Source organism: Sorex fumeus, unplaced genomic scaffold (genome assembly GCF_029834395.1).
Source record: "Sorex fumeus unplaced genomic scaffold, SorFum_2.1 ptg000026l, whole genome shotgun sequence".
NCBI lineage: Eukaryota > Metazoa > Chordata > Mammalia > Eulipotyphla > Soricidae > Sorex > Sorex fumeus.
Window position 1 is genome coordinate 7527742 of NW_026606083.1, and position 17040 is coordinate 7544781.

Sequence of the window (17040 nt, forward strand, 5' to 3'; positions counted from 1 at the left end):
AGGAGTAATTCCTGAGTGCAGTGCCAGAAGTAACCCCTGTGCATCGTCAGGTGTGACCCAAAAAGCATAGATAAATAAATAGATAAACTAGACTCCTTTATAAAAAAAAATAATATATATACATGCTTGCTGAAAAAACTGTTGCATCTACTCAGTAATTCTGTTAGGAGAAAGGCCTCTCCTGGGAAGGCATTTCAGGATCCCTGAGATAACATGGGCATATGGCTTCAGGGAAAAATAAACTTTCCAAAATACTAATAACATAATATTTTTATAAAACAAAAACACAGGGACCAGAGCAACAGTACAGCAGATAGGGCATTTGCCTGGCACCCAGCTGACAAGAGCCCCAACATCTCGTATGGCCCCCTGAGCACTGCCAGGAATGATCCCTGCACAGAGAGCCAGGTCTGACCTAAAAACAAAACAAATTTGAAAAATGAAAAAGTAAATTTGTAATACCCCCTAGAAGAAGTAAGTTCAATAGATTCCTTATGGCTAGTGAGGAAACCTTAAAGATTAGGATGTTTTCTCACGTATTTATAGAATATGCAATAGGAGTCCCCTAAAAAGAGACCCAGAAGAATGAAAGCCAATGAGAGGGGAGTCAGTGAGATGATAGGAAAGGGGGAACTGTATCAAGGTCTTGGGTAAAGAATTCTCAGGAGAAATACAGTCTGAGTGAGTGAGTGAGTGCTGGCCACCAGCTTGGCTTCAGCAGCTGCAGATATGCCACAGCTTTAAGCCAGAGGATGTAAGGGACCTGATAGGTTATGTGCCACTTTTGCCTTAAAAGTAATTCTCCCTTCTTTGTGATTCATCTTTTTTTTTCACAAAATTTTTTTTTAAGTTATGATTAGGTCAGGTCTGATAGCAAAAGCATATTTTAAATGTTACCCAGTAAGGAAAGAGATGAGGTATTGATTGATAATTTAGTATGCCACTTTGAACCCCATCCTTTTGTTATTTTAAACAGTTGCATTATTTTTGTTTGTGTTTTACAGTTTTTGAGACAGTGCCCTTGAGTTCAGACTCTCTCTTCCAGAGGGCAGTTTCAATTCTCCATACTTCTTACTTGGACTCTGCATCTGAGCATGGTTTTCAGTACAGTCAAGTGACTTTGGTGAAAAATGACATTTTCTTAAATGAGGTGAGGTGCTTGGTACACACCCTGTGTGTTAGTTTTATTTTCCTTTTAAAAGAACTCATCATTTTGGTATATAAGCCTAGTTCTAAGGTAAGGTAAGGTAAAGGCCCTCCCGTTGATCGTCGATTTGCTCGAGCGGGCCCAGTAATGTCTCCATTGGAGACTTTGTTGTTACTGTGTCTGGCATATCGAATACTCTCAGTAGCTTGCCGGGCTCTCCGAGAGGGGCGGAGGAATCGAACTCGGGTTGGCCATGTTGGCCGCTTGTAAGGCGAACGCCCTACCTGCTGTGCTATCGCTCCAGCCCTCCTACCAAAAAAAAAAAGTCATTGGAGATAGTCACTTGGAAAGTATCTGCATTGGGAATAGAAAAACAATATGTTTTATTAGTCTTTTAGCAGGAAGAATTCAGGAAATAGTTCTTAAAATTAACTTGCAAGACAGAATACATTTATAAACTTCTGGTTCTCTCTTTATATAGTACAAAACTTTTTACCAAGTGAAAAAAGCAAGAAACTATACTCAGGAAGAACTTCAAGAAACTTATGGATTTCTTCTGTTTGAAACTGAAGAACAGGTGAGGGAATTAGGTTATAGAAAACTAATGTGGTCTTAATGTACAAAATTAGTTGCTATCACTCATCTTAGGTATTGGTGTTTCAATTCTGTATATTTGTAAGATTGTTTTAGCAGTCTTTATACGTTACTTAGATTTGGTGGCTTGTAATGACAGTGAAAGCTAATCAAGAAACAGATTTTTATTTCCACAACTTTCATAGGGCCTCTTTAGTCATGGTGAAATTTGGATTTAAACAAGGTTTTTGAAGTATCAATAATGCCTTTAAAGTAGTACAAAGATATTTCTTTGTTCCAGATCATTGTTTACAGAGATACTTTGTTTTCCAGAACTTCATATATGTGGTTGGGGTATTAGAGGTATGCTTTGCAGGACTGGAGAAGGTAGTAAAGCTGGTAAGGTGCTTGACTTAACGTGTGGCCGATTCCAACTACCCCCCAGGAATGACCCAGATCTGAGAGGAGAGCCAGGAGTAATCCTGGACACAGGAGAGAGAGAAAAAAAGAATGAAGATGTACACTTTGAACATTATAGTTTCTTGGAAATGTTTCATGCCTCTCTCTCTGAAGATGAAGCATTTATATTTTTACTTGTTCCTTTGATTTGTTTTTCTTATTTCTCATGTCCTATAGTTGTCAAGTTTGGTCAGTTCTGCTGATTCTCTATTCCTATCATCGGTATGATAGTTAGGAACTACTCCTGTGGGTAGGGCATGTTGGCTTGCTAGGTACATTTTACATTTTGTACAATTTTAGCAATAGTAAAGATCTGTAATCAAACCTTAAGCAATTCACAGGTAGTGTTTTGGTTGAGTTCATAATTTATCAAGAAGGGTAGACATGCTCAAAGAATAATGAGTTCACTGCAACATGAAAACTATATAGAATATCATGAACTTAATCATTTCCTTTCAAATAAGATACATTATGAATATATGGGGTGAGTAGCTTGTTCAGATTCAGTGTTTACAAAGCTTTGTTAGTTTAGTTAATTTTACTCAATGCCTATATTTAAATTCACTTACAGGGTAGAGATACAGTACAGTGGGCAGGGCGCTTGCTTTGCTGTGACTAACCTGGGCTTAAAAGCTGGCACCCACTACCATACCCTGTAAACAGTGTAAACACTGGTTTACAAAGCTTTGTAAACATCTGGGAGAAATTCTCTGTGAACTGGTATAATTTGATTTTGCTGATATTTTTCTTAATGAGAGCTGGTAAAATTTTGCAAAAACTTTAAACCACTATACAAAATATGATTGCCTTTAACCTCAACTTGATTTTAACCTCAACTTGTTTTGTGCCATGAATACATGTACAGATTTCTGGATCTTTCTAAGTTTACTTACTATAGCACTATTTCAAAGTTGCCTTTCTTTTTTTTTTTTTTTTTTTTTTTTTTTTAGGCAAAATTAGTATGTCAGCATGGACTTTGTGTCAGCAGCAGTGATATTACCACATTGGGTGACCCAGCAAAAGGTAGGTCTTTTAGAAAAAATGAATCTGTTTACAAGATGGTGTGGGATTTGGTTAATTTTACTCAATGCTTGTATTTAAATTCACTTACAGGGTAGAGATACAGTGCAGTGGGCAGGGCGCTTGCTTTGCTGTTACTAACCTGGGCTTAAAAGCTGGCACCCACTACCATACCTGAGCACCATTGGGAGTAGTTTCTGAGCTCAGAGCCAGGTTTAGCCCAGGCAGAAAAAAAAAATTCCATTAGGTAAAGAATCTTTAGAACCAGAACTTACAAATAAGCCTTGAGATTAGTTTTTTTCAGTAGGAACTACGTGATCAAAACTTAAAAACTGGTTGAAAGATCTAGAAAAGGTGCAGTATCTTTCAGTGCCAAGAGCACAGTCATCCAGAACTAATGAGGACTCTTCTGAGCTGTCATAACAGTGGTAAGAATAGAGAATCATTGGTAGAACTGACCAAGCTTGGCAACTGTGGAATGTGAAGGATAAGCAAGAAAATCAAATGTAAGGTAGTGTTAATCTTTCACTACCTTGATATTCACAGAACAACAGGAAAAGAAGTTGGTAGAGAAGTTGATGAATTGAGGAAGGTAATTTTATGGTTAAGAATATGGATTAAAACTAAATTTCTGTGTCTTCTTTCCTCATTTGCAAAAAAAAACAAAACTACCTATTGGGCTTTGTTGTAAAAATTTCCTGAGTATATGAAATGCTCATTAGCTGAGAAATAAGCTTTCAGTAAATGGACGTTGTTTTTTTATTGAATTAAGTTTGAGATATGGTAAGATTTTCATAAATATTTCTGGAAAATTTCCCAATGGTGGCCTAATTACTTGGGAAAGAGATAAGGACTGGTTTGAGGACTGGTCTTTGGGCTTGGTGTTAATTGAAGAATATTGTTACAGGGAGATAGTACAGTGGGTAAAGGTGTTTGCCTTGCATGTGGCAAACCCAGCAATCAATCTCCAGCACCACATATGGTCCCCAGAACCTGCCAGGAGTGATCCCTGAGTGCAGATCCCTGAGCACTGCTGACTGTGGCTAAAAAAAGTAAAAGAATATTGTTACATGGGATAATAAAGAAGGAAGAGATCACAGTAGAACTTTCTGATCTTTACATAGGTATGTGGGTGTTTGGGGGGACCATGAGAGCTGGAAGCTATCCAGTGGCAGAGAATCAGTCAGAAAGTACAGTTGTATAGAAGGTTGAGGGGACTCAAGGAGAGCAGCAGATACTGTAGAATTTAGACTTAAGAACCAAGAAAAGTAATTGGGCTTCATGGTTAGATTCCGAATTTCCCCCCACACCCCTCAATAATAGCCCTGTTAATAGCTGGAGAACAGTATGGGGTTAAGACACGTTCCTGGCACACAGCAGTCCTTGACTCAGTGTTTGCCACCACATTTGGTCTTCTGAGCACCCCTGCAGATGACACCAAGTTATAGAACATGCATTTCACTGATTTAAAGGATAAAAGTCCATGTATTTTTTTAGTGTGGTCAGAGTTCTGCAGCCATCAGAAAGACCATTTTTATTACCCAAAACAGAAATCCTGTATCTGTTAGTGATTCCTCATCTCCACCCACCCCCATTTATGTGCGTATCACCTAAGCGACATAAGTTACTTTTTGTTTCTATTGATTTATCTGACATTTCTGACATTCTATAAAAATGGAATCATACCACATATGATCTTACGGATTATTTTACGTAGGTGTATGTTTTTGAGATTTCATGTTGTAGGTACCAATACTGTTTTCTTTTTTGGCTGAATAATCTGTCCTTGCATAGTTTTACTATATTTTCTTGGTTCATTTAACGGTGGTGAGCATTTGTGTTTTTCTGCTTTTTGACTTAGAAATATGTGTGTACATTCATGCCCAAGTTTTCTGCTTAGAAACATTTACATTTCTCTATGTATGTAACTACATGTGGAGTTGCTGGGTCACGTGTCATATGTAAAATAAAAGTTGAAAAACCAATATTGAACCTTTTTTTTGCAAAGGAGGTATGTACCAGGCTGTGCTCGGGCTTTAATCCTGTCTCTGCCCATTTTAGTTGTTGGACCCAACTAGAAATGGTGGTTTCTTTAAAGGCATTGTTTCAGAGCCAGAGTAATAGCACAGGGGTTAAAGGCCTTGACTTGCTTGCAGTTGACCCTGGGGTTATCCTTCTACCACATGGTCCCCATTAGTGACCACTACTGAGATCAGAGCCAGGAGTAGCCCAAAGCCCTGCCCCAAATACCCCCTCCCCCCCAAAAAAACAAAAGATGTTTTCATTTTGTGGGGACAGGGTTACACCCCGTGGTACTTAGGGGCTATTGCTGGCTGTATGCACAGGATTGATCCCTGGTGTTACTCAGCGGATCATAAGCAGGGCTGGCGATCCAGCTGAAGTTAGCCACATTTGAGGCAACTGCCTTATCTCCTGTACTACCTTTTCAGTCCTATTTTTATCATAACATTTTAACCTTTGTGTCATTGTCTTGAGTTCTAAATTAATCTATATTTTTTCTTTTATAGGTGTATACATTTCTAAGTATTCGGACTATCTTCAGGCAAGACCATGGTATCATGGGAAGTCTGGATATATTGTAATTTTTAATCTAATTAAGGTAAAGCCCAAAAAATATTTCTAAAAAACTTTAAGAACTGAGTATTTTCAATCTGTGGTAATGCAAATTATTATCTAAACATAATCCCCAAAAAGGATTAAATGCAGCCAAAGTAACTATGTAAATATAGAAAAGAAAATAGCTGCTAGTTTTGCTTTTCCTTTCAAGTAAAAAGCCTTTCTTTTGCCTCAGTCCTACAGAACCATTTTGTAAGAAATAAAATAATGTGGGGCTGGAGCAATAGTACAGCAGGTAGGGCATTTGCCTTGCACACGGCTGACTCGGGTTCGATTCCCAGCATCCCATATGGTCCCCTGAGCACCACTAGGAGTAATTCCTGAGTGCAAAGCCAGGAGTAACCCCTGTGCATCACTGGGTGTGACCCGAAAAGCAGAAGAAAAAAGAAAGAAAATAATGTGATTACACTAAAAAGAGGTGAATTTAGAAAGCAACATTATCTGACTTAAATGATCAAAATCTTTCATGGGGCTAGAGAGATACAAGGGTTGAGATGTGTCGGCCACCAACCCCTGCTGGATCCCCTGTTCTATTCTTAGTCTTCCAGGAATGACCTCCAAGCAGAGTCAAGAGTAAGACCTGAGACCTTGAATGTATAGCTCAGAAACCAAAATAGCAGGACTCCTGCTACCACCACCACTATTACTAACTACCACAACCTTTATTACTATAGTACACCACCACTCAAAATGCCAGTACTACTATTAGTAATGGTAGTAAAGTATAATAAAAGAAATCTCTTTGTAAAACACAAAAGTCTTGCTCACAGCTTCATATGGCACCTGTAACGGAAAGTCTTAGACATTCTTAAACATCCTTAAATAGTCCAGTATAAATGATCATGACAAGAATTTTCGTTCAGTAGGAAAATTCTGCTTTAAATGGAGATTGAATTTTTGGCCTATAATTTGCAGTTAGTACTTTAATAACTGAAAATAGTTAGGAAACTCAATTTTTTTATTGTTACCCTCTTATGTCATGGCCATAAGACCTTATTGATGAACCTTTTTTTTTTTTGCTTTTTGGGTCACACCCTGCGATGCCCAAGGGTTACTCCTGGCTCATGCACTCAGGAATTGCTCCTGGCGGTGCTCGGGGGACCATATGGGATGCTGGGAATCGAACCTGTGTTGGCCATGTTGGCTGCGTGGAAGGCAAATGCCCTACCGCCATGCTATCGCTCCAGCCCCTGAATCAAATTTTTAAAGAAAAGATTCTCTTAAGTGTGGAATGATTCATCTATCATTTTATACTGTGATAAAACTGATGGACATTTTCTTTGGGGGCCACACCCAGTTGTGCTGGGGATTACTCCTTATGTTGCCCATTTAGGGGACCCTACAGTGGCAGGAATAAAACCTAGGCTTCCCACAAACAAAGTATGTGATCCAGCCTTCAGAGCTATTATCTTCATCCAGAACTAGAGTTGTTTGGGCGGGGAGGGTCACACCATGCAGTGCTCAAGGCTTCCTCCTGTCTCAGCATTCGGTAATCACCCCTGGCCGGTCTCAGAACCATTTTGAGGTGCTGTATCAAACCTAGGTAGGCTGCGTGCAAAGCAAGCATCTTTCCCACTGTGCTAGCTCTCCAGCCCCCACAACTAGAGTTCTCTTTTTTTTTTTTCTTTTTGGGTCACACCCGGCTATGCTCAGGGCTTGCTCCTGGCTCTGCACTCAGAACTTACTCCTGTCGGTGCTTGGGGTGCCAGGGATTGAACCCGGGTCAGCCGCGTGCAAGGCAAACGCCCTATCCGCTGCTCTTTCGCTCCAGCCCCTCTAGAGTTCTTTTTTATTTTATTTTTTTTGGTGGTGCTGAGGTTGTTGGCCACATCCAGCAATTCTCAGGTTAGTCTTGAATCTGTACTCAGAAATTGCTCTGGCTCCAGAACTAGAGTTCTCAACCCAGTTAAGTGGTAGCCGAAACATAGCAACATCTTTCTGAGCTCTTTTAAATAATTTGTACAGTAAATATTGCTATTTGACACATCTGATTCATGTTTTTATCTTAGGGAAAAGTCAAATTTGTACCTGAGAATTATACAACTAACTATACTAGCCCATCTGTTGGCTATGATTGCCATGTGGCTGCAAATACTAACAAGGTTTCTCACAAGACGAGTCATTTCCGCACCTTCGAACTGAGTCAGGTACTGTCACGTGGGAATAAATCCTAAAATGAATTTCTGAGTCTAATGTGTGATTACAGGACAGGGTGGAGATAGAGACTTTCTTACCTCATAATTCTTCCTTTTCCTCTTTCAGTATTACCTCTATGAACTCACAGGCAGCACCATAACTAAACGACCCAGACAAGTCTGCCCCTACCTTATTGTAGCTTTTCAGTACCAAGAGCCTAAGAGAATGGCCACGCTCACTCATCAGAGCCTGTAAGTGTTTCCCTCCACTGTCTGTTTCTGTAATTTTGTTTCCTTTCTCTTAGTAAAAAGCTTTTTTTTTCTTTCCTTTTTCTTCTAGACTTGAACTCCATAAAAATGGTAAGAAATTAATGTGCTCTGGGTTTTGATTTGCTTTTTTATTTTTTAAGTGTTTTGTTCACAGATAAAATGGAGTTTCTTTCCCTTATTTTTTAAGTTCTCACCTCTCCATGGAAAGGAAAATTAATTCTTCAAGGCTATCTACTGTGTGATATAACACTTAGGTCCTCTTGCGGCACAGTGATTCCAATACAATTGTAAGTATTAATTTTTATCCTTTGTTACTTTGTGGGCTGGAGCAGTAGTACAATGGGTGGGGCGTTTGCCTTGCACGCAGCTGACCCAGGTTCAATTCCTCCATCCCTCTCGGAGAGCCCGGTAAGCTACCAAGAGTATCTCGCCCACATGGTAGAGCCTGGCATTCTCCCTGTAGTGTATTTGATATGCCAGAAACAGTAACAAGTCTCACAATGGGGACATTACTGGTGCCCGCTCAAGCAAATCGATGAACTGGAAGACTGTGCTACAATGCATAGTGCTTTGTTTTGGGGTAGAGAGTCACATCCAGTACTGCTCAGGGGCCGTCCCTGGCTCTGTGCTCAAGAGTGACTCCTGGCAGTGCTTGCAATGTCGCTTATGGTGCTGTGGGGCTCTGGGTGCATGGCCAGCACCTGAACCTCCGTACTTTCTCACCCAGCTCCTCCCCCTCAAAATATGTTTTTAGGACAGACGATACATATATACTAGGGAATTTTGAAACAAAAGCTGTGGATGTGGTGCTTTTTCTGACACTGCATGGTTGGAAATCCAATATTGCCCCAAATTTGCAACTCTTATTCCATTATGCATGATCTCTTTACATCTTCACGTTATTCAAGAAGGAGGAATGGATTCAAAATATGTGAACAGGTCTACCAGTGTTTTACATGTATTTGAAAATTTATAATTCTAAGCATGTGCATTATTTGCCCAAGCATCTTACTTGAGGATTCTTCTGTGGTTAAGGACTCCTTTCTGGTTGTGATTTTTTTTTCTTGTTTGCATTTATATTAGAAAGCTAAAAACTATGATGGTTAAGCTACTTTTAATCATTATTACATTTTATGATATATGTATATTTTTTAGACCACATGATCTGGATTTCAAGTATGTCATGAAAGTGTCATCTCTGAAACAAATACTACCACAAGCTGTCTTTAAAAAACAGAATAACTTGGAACAAAAAGGTCTGTTTAAATATACTGGCATAGCGGTATGCTGTCTGTCCTAGACTTTGTTCATTTTTTTCTGCTTTCTTACACACACTTCTGTCTCTCCTTAAGTAGTTCTTTAAAAGTTTTTTTGTGAAATGGTAGAGCTATGAGTCGGTTTCTTCAAGGTGGCCTGCTAGAAACTGGATGTCACTTCATTCTAAGACTAGCTTTTAACACAGAAATACTAAGTAGACATGCTTACAGATAGCTGGAGATTTGTAACCATTACTTTTAGGGGAAAGTAGTTATTTTTATAGGGTTTTTTTTTGGTTTACAAATAGATAAAAAAGAAAGTTTTAGGTCATTTAAATTCATGAAAGTTGGAGGTGGTCTGTACTTGTAGTAATGTCAGTATAAAGGAAATAATTTTCAGACATTTTATACAGTAAATAGTGAGTTTTATAACCACTACTTGAACAGATTTTTCCTTTTTTTTTTTTTCTTTTTGGGTCACACCCAGCGATACTCAGGGATTACTCTTGACTCTGCACTCAGGAATTACTTATTCCTGGCAATGCTTGGGGGACCATATGGGATGCTGGGGATCAAACCCAGGTTGGCCACATGCTAGGCAAATGCCCTCCCCACTGTGCTATCGCTCCGGCTCCCAATTTTTTAAATAATGTTCCTAGTAGTTTTATTTTGGGGGCATACATAATTTGGGGGCAGCGTGATACCATTTCACCAAAACTCTTCAGTGCCACCCTTGAGAACACCATGCGACGACTGAAATGGGAAAGCATGGGAGTGAAGATAGATGGTCGGCAACTACACCACCTCCGCTTTGCTGATGACATCATTCTAATAACACCAAACATCAGCCAAGCGGCACAAATGCTGAACAACTTTGACCGTGAATGTGGAAAGGTCGGACTACAGCTGAATTTTACGAAGACAATGTTTATGAGAAACAGCCTTGTTCCTGACGCTCCATTCACTCTCAACGGAACCACCATCTCCGAATGCAACAGTTATATATACCGAGTTCAAAAAATCAACATGATGAATGACCTGGCACCTGAGTTGCGCAGGAGGAAGAGAGCAGCTTGGAATGCCTTCAAGAGCATTGAAGAAATAACTAAAAGGACAAAGAACCTCCAGCTACGAGCACATCTCTGATTCCACTGTTCTTCCTGCATTAACATATGCCTCAGAGACCTGGACCCTATGAAAACAGGATGAGAACGCTATTCGGGTCTCTCAAAGAAGAATTGAAAGAGCTATGCTTGGAATATCATGATTCACTCAAATGAGAGATAGAATCCAGAGTTCTGATCTTCGTCAACGCTCAAGAATCAGGGACGCTGTCTCATTTGCCAAGGCATCAAAAACCAGATGGGCTGGACATGTAATAAGGTTTACAGACAACCGCTGGACTAGAGCCATTACTGATTGGATTCCACGGGACATCAAAAGATCACGTGGACGCCCACCTACAAGATGGTCAGACTTCTTTGTCAAGACCCTGAATGATCGGTTTGAGGCTCTGCATGTTCCTAGAACGAACAGATACCATTGGGCTACGCTAGCACGCAACCGGGATGAATGGAGACGTTACTGGCACCCGCTCAAGTAAATGGATGAATAACGGGGATTAAGTGATTAAGTGATACATAATTGGTTATACAAATGCATAATGTGGGGCTGGAGTGATAGTACAGCAGGTAGGATGTTTTCCTTGCACGCAGCAGACCAGGGTTTGATCCCCAGCATTCCATATGGTCCCATGAGCCACCATCAAGAATAACCCTTGATCACCACTGGGTGTGACCCAAAAAGCCAACAAAAGGCATAATGCCTTTTCTAAAAGTAGAAAATGATCTGTTTCTCCATTTTTTTTTTCCCTCTGCAGCCTTTTCTCAAGAAATGTGCTTCAGTATATATGAGGTGGAACTGTCAAACAAAGAAGGAGGAAAAATAAATGAACTAACTGAATACATTAAAAATGAACAGTTGGTAAGAATCAGCAGTTTGGAATGTATTTTTTTTATTCTGGAGAAATTGTAATCCACATAATAGTTAACTATGGGCTGGAGATATAGCACAGCGGGTAGGGCATTTGCCTTGCATGCAGCCAACATGGCCGACCCGAATTTGATTCCTCCGCCCCTCTCGGAGAGCCCGGCAAGCTACCGAGAGTATCTCGCCCGCACTGCAAAGCCTGGCAAGCTCCCCGTGACGTATTCGCTTTGCCAAGCACAGTAACAAGTCTCACAATATTACTGGGCCTGCTCGACAAAATCGATGAACAACGGGAGGACAGTAACATTGATAGTGACAATTAACTATGCCTACCTGAGGTCATTTTTGCTTGCTGAAAGAATTTTTTGCATTTAATATTACTGATATAATACTTAATGATTAATGTTTTCATCCACCTTGTATCTCAGTTTACTTTATTTCTCAGATTACTCTGGTAATCCTAGACAGTTTTATTGAGTTACTACTTCATAGTCCAAAATTTAAGAGTAAGGAGAGAGGACTGGAGCAATAGTACAGCAAGTAGGATATTTGTCTTGCACATGGCCAACTCAGGTTCGATCCCCTGCATCCCATATGGTCCTCCAAGCACCATCAGGAGTAACTCCTGAGTGCAGAGCCAGGAATAACCCCTGAGAATTGCTGAATGTGACCCAAAAACAAAAAATAAGGAATTTTCTCAAATCTCTTTTTGACTTTTTTTTTAATGACAGAAAAATTGAGTGTCTCTTTATTAATCAAAGGACTGTTTGTGAGATTCCTCTTTAAAATTGACCTTTAGGGTGGTCAAAGCAATAGAATGGTGGGTAGGTAAGATAGGTAGGCAAGGATCTTGCCTTGTACAAAGCCTACCTGGGCTTGGTCCCTGGCAGTCCATATGGTTTCCTGAGCACTGTCAAATGTGGCCAAATGTTCCCAAAATCAAAAGGAAAAAAAGCGATCTTATTCATTGGGACAGTCAACGGGGAGCAAGAGAAGGGGCTTGTGCACACAGTGGCTGCCTCTGCTTTTTCCATGGTGTGGAAATTGCAACTACTGGTACCAAGAAATAGAATTGCAGACCTTTCTGCTACATTAAACCAGGATTTCTTTTTGTGTGAGGATTGGAGTAGATGCTAGGGGCTTCCACACCCACCTCGCAGAGCAGATGTGCAGATGGAGACTTGTGCCTGGCGTTCAGAGTTGGGTGCCTGTGTGGGCAAGGCATCCAGCCCGACCACTGAGCTTGACCGAACCCCAGACTAGCAGTGGAGCACTATGTTCCTTTTGCTTGAATTCTGGAATCCACCGAAGGTCATCTGCATGCCTTGTTACCAAGGGACCAGGTTGCATTATATTTTCTATCTCTCTGGATAAGGTAAAGGTAAAGGTAAAGGCCCTCCCGTTGATCGTCGATTTGCTCGAGCGGGCCCAGTAACGTCTCCATTGGAGACTTTGTTGTTACTGTGTCTGGCATATCGAATACTCTCGGTAGCTTGCCAGGCTCTCCGAGAGGGGCGGAGGAATCGAACTCGGGTCGGCCATGTTGGCCGCTTGTAAGGCAAACGCCCTACCCGCTGGATGTTTTGTAGTATAGTTTTATTGAATAATTTTTTGGGATCTTATTTCAGGGGTCTGGGTAGGGCGTTTGCCTTGCAAGTGGCCAACATGGCCAACCCGATTTCGATTCTTCTACCTCTCTTGGAGAGCCCGGCAAGCTACCAAGATTATCTCGCCCGCACGGCAAAGCTACCCGTGACGTATTCGATATGCCAAACACAGTAACAATTGTCACAGTGGAGACGTTACTGGGCCCGCTCGAGCAAATCGATGAACAATGGGAGGACAGTGACAGTGACTTATTTCAGGATTTTGTTCTATGTTTAAGATACTAATTGTATGCCTAATTGTATGCTAATTATATTCACGCTGACTGTTGGTTAAGTGCTATTGGTCTGATTCTGTAGAAGTATTAAGAAATAACAAACCTGAAGATTTCAGTGAAAAATAAATAAATACTCTCTGTTTGATGTCTTGTGGTTGTGGCCAAGGACTAGCATGTTCTATTACTGGGTATAAATTTGCCTGATTCATATACAACTACCATTCCAAGATTATTTTTCTTTCGATTTTGGGGCCACACAAGGTGGTTCCCAGGAAACCAGGCTGTAGCAGGGACTGGAAGCTGGTCCCCTGGCATGAGAGTTGTGCTCCTGCCCTTCAGGCTAGTCCTGAGAATTGTGTTTGTTTCACTTCTTTTTTTTTTGGGGGGGTCACACTTGGCGATGCTCAGGGGTTACTCCTGGCTCTGCACTCAGGTATCACTCCTGGTGGTGCTCAGGGGACCAATATGGGATGCTGGGACTCGAACCTGGGTCAGCCACTTGCAAGGCAAATACCCTACCCGCTGTACTATTGCTCCAGCCCCTGTTTGTTTCACTTTTCATGGCTCAGGAAGGAAGAGTGGGGTAGAGGGAGAAATAAAGGAATTGCATCTTTTCATTTATTTATGTTTACTGTTTAAGGCAATCATCAAGTGTTTAGAAGATCGGGGATTTTTCATTTTACTTATGTCATCGGCCTTAATAGCGGAAACAAGTAAGGACAACTTTCTTGAAAAAATTCTTTTCAGTGTGTTTACTTTTGTTTTTTAAGGTCTCGGCCTAATTTCTCTTGTCTTTGTTGTTCTAATAGCTCTTGGAGAGGAACAGATGAGTCTGTGTGGTTTGCATGTTTTCCATTCATCCCTGCCAACAGGTAAGGGCCAGTGACTTCCGGTCCATCCAGACCCCATCTTAATGGATCCCTGCGTAGCACTTGACCTTGTGTTCTGTTTTCTTCTCGAGTTGTTTATGATGATTTGTTCCTGGCATTCACTATTCCAACACAGATCCCCCCACTACTGTCATCTTCCCTCCACCATTGTCTCCATTTTCCCACCCACCCCTCATGGCTTCCTATGATAGGCCCACAATAATTTATTTTGTATTGTTTGTAACTGCTAAATGGCTAATGGGAAGGTAAAAAAAAATACTTTAGTAAAAGAAAATTTGTAAAAATTGCTCTTTCTGCCCTTGGGGACATTAAGTCTTTGTCTGAGGGTTTACTGAGCTGTTGTTGCTAGTTAGCCTCCTGTGTTGATATTCTTGTTAGTTAAGCTTAGTTTCCACATTATGTTTCCATCCAATCTGATATGCTCCTACAGGGATGTTGGTATTACAGCAGTGGAGATGTTGCTGCAGAAAATCCAAAATGTTTAACTGAACAGTGAGCTTAAGTGGTGGGGATGGGACATGGGTGTGTCTGTGGGGGCTTCTGATAGTACCGGGAGGTGGGAGAAGTCTCCTTAGTTTTAACAGGTGATTGTTTTTTAGTTCTCTGTGCCTTTAGGATGTATTGTATTTAAATAGATTTGTTAAGTCTTGTATTGCTATTTAGGTTACCTTTTGAAACACTATCCTATTATACACTCTGGTTCAGTCATCCCAGAATTACGACCCTAAAACTGCATGTTTTTATAAAATAAGCTTTGTTTTTAATATGAATATTTGTCTTAGGGATGAAAGACTTGAAAGTTGAAGAAGACATCTCATTGAAGGTGTTACCTATTTTACCTGCACTTAATTGTGCCCTGCTGGAAGCAAAGAAATTATTTACCGAAGAAGGAATCTGTCCAAACACCTTGGTAAAGCGTAATCTCCAGGACTTGTGCAAGGCGGGTAAAAGTCCTCAGGATGGAATGAAAGAAATGGCATCCCTTGGCGAAGCACCCAGTGCTTCTGAGGCTGCTGAGAAGTGTCCTTTAGAGTCTCTGAGTCAGTTGAGGTCTTACCTGTCAGATCCTAGCAGTTATATTTTAGAAGTATCTGCTGCTCTGGATTTCCTAACAGAACCTCCCCAGTCTCCCTGTGTCTTAGATGGAATTTGTGATGCTGAATTTTCTTTAGTCATGACTCCAGACCCTGAATTTCTTGAATCAGAAGTAGGAGTCAGAAAAAAAACAGAAAAAAATTCTGAAGAGGCATTAAAAGCAAGACAGAAAACGGCGATCCCAGCAGGTCTGGCATCAAATGTGAGAGTTCAGCCAAAGAGAAAAGCCAGCACACCTTCCATGGTGCAAAGCAGCAAAAGGAGGAGCTTGTGCCGTCCGCTCCCCAAAAGAACTCCCGCAGCAGCAGACAAGACTTCCGACTCACCAGCCACTCTGAAACTAGTCAAAGGCCCTTTTCCTCAAAAAAGAAAAAGAGGTAAGCAGATGAAGCAGATGCATGTGTGCTATTAGCCGAGCAGTTAGCAGTTCCTGGTGCCGTTAACATTGCCTATGTGTCACTGTGGACTACAGCTTCCAGCGTCCATTAGAGGTTCCTTAGACGTGCTGGCACCACTATAGCTTGTCTGTCTGCAAGTTTGAGAAGCATTGGCATAGATACGAAAAATGTCATCACACCTTTAAAACCGTGGACCCAAAGCATTCACTTGTAAGAATAGTCAAGCCCAGTTATTTCAGTACCATTCTGTGTATAATTTGGTTTCTGAGCATCTGTGGACAGATCCATGTGGATAGTGAAGCATTGGATAGGTAGTAAAGGGTTAAGGTTCTTCCCTTGCACTTGTCTGACCCTGGCTCGATCCCTGGCAACTCATCTTGCCCCGATCACCTTTATTTTTTATTTTTTTTCCTTTTTGAGTCACACCCAGCCATGCACAGAGGTTACTTTTGGCCCTGCATTCAGGAGTTAATCCTAGCGGTGCTGGGGGACCATATGGGATGCTGGGAATCAAACCGGGGTTGGCTGCGTGCAAGGCAAATGCCCTACCCGCTGTGCTATTGCTCCAGCCCTAGTCCCAAGCACCTTTAGAAATGACCTCTGAGCACAAAGCCAGGAATAAGTCTCGTTCATAGCCACATGTGGCCCCAAAACAAATGGAGTGGCAGATGGAGAGCTTCTAAACCGCTGACCTTAGTGAAAGGCCAGGCAGATGGCTTAGCTACTCTGTCCTGCTCGGAGTGACCCTGGAAGGCCAAGGGTAAGCCTGATGGCCACCAGCTATGGCCCTAGACCAGGAAAAATGGTTTCTATGGTCAATCTTGGTGCAGATTTCACATGGCTTTTGAAACAAATTCCAAACACTTATTTTTGGGTTTTGAGCCACAGCCAGCAGTGCTTGGGTTCCTCCTGGCTCTGTGCCAGGAATTACTCCTGGTGGTGTTCCAAGAACCATATGGGATGCCGGGGATCCAACCTGGGTTCTCTCTGGCCCCAACTTTCAAAAAACATTTAATTTAGCTGTCTAATAGATTCTGTTTTCTACTCTGTTGCCTGATTTAAGAAAGGATTCCGGTGGCAGCCCTTTGATTGTAGTCTGTAACCCTCTGCTGAATCACTGCTTACAGCTTGCTGATTCTGCTCTTGGCTTCTCATTGATTTTCTTTCTCAATTTACTCTTAAATATTTTTCTGCTTAATCAGTTTTGTCTTGATGCTAAAATTTATAGGAACTTAAAATAAAAAAAAATTGGTCTGGAATGGTAGTTAAGCAGGTAGGGCACTTGCCTT

The 17040-nt window shown here is 41.2% G+C and overlaps 1 protein-coding gene across 1 annotated transcript in view; it reads left to right on the forward strand.

The window, feature by feature from the left end:
• Positions 1-17040, forward strand: part of TASOR2 (transcription activation suppressor family member 2) — a 57444-nt gene that overhangs the window by 14444 nt on the left and 25960 nt on the right. Inside the window, exons 2-14 of the mRNA XM_056114552.1 lie at positions 1005-1150; positions 1629-1724; positions 3130-3202; positions 5728-5819; positions 7846-7983; positions 8099-8223; positions 8312-8331; positions 8429-8528; positions 9397-9497; positions 11377-11480; positions 14009-14081; positions 14178-14240; positions 15041-15730. Of these exons, the coding sequence (XP_055970527.1) occupies positions 1005-1150; positions 1629-1724; positions 3130-3202; positions 5728-5819; positions 7846-7983; positions 8099-8223; positions 8312-8331; positions 8429-8528; positions 9397-9497; positions 11377-11480; positions 14009-14081; positions 14178-14240; positions 15041-15730 (1821 nt within the window). The remainder of the gene's footprint in view (positions 1-1004; positions 1151-1628; positions 1725-3129; positions 3203-5727; positions 5820-7845; positions 7984-8098; positions 8224-8311; positions 8332-8428; positions 8529-9396; positions 9498-11376; positions 11481-14008; positions 14082-14177; positions 14241-15040; positions 15731-17040) is intronic.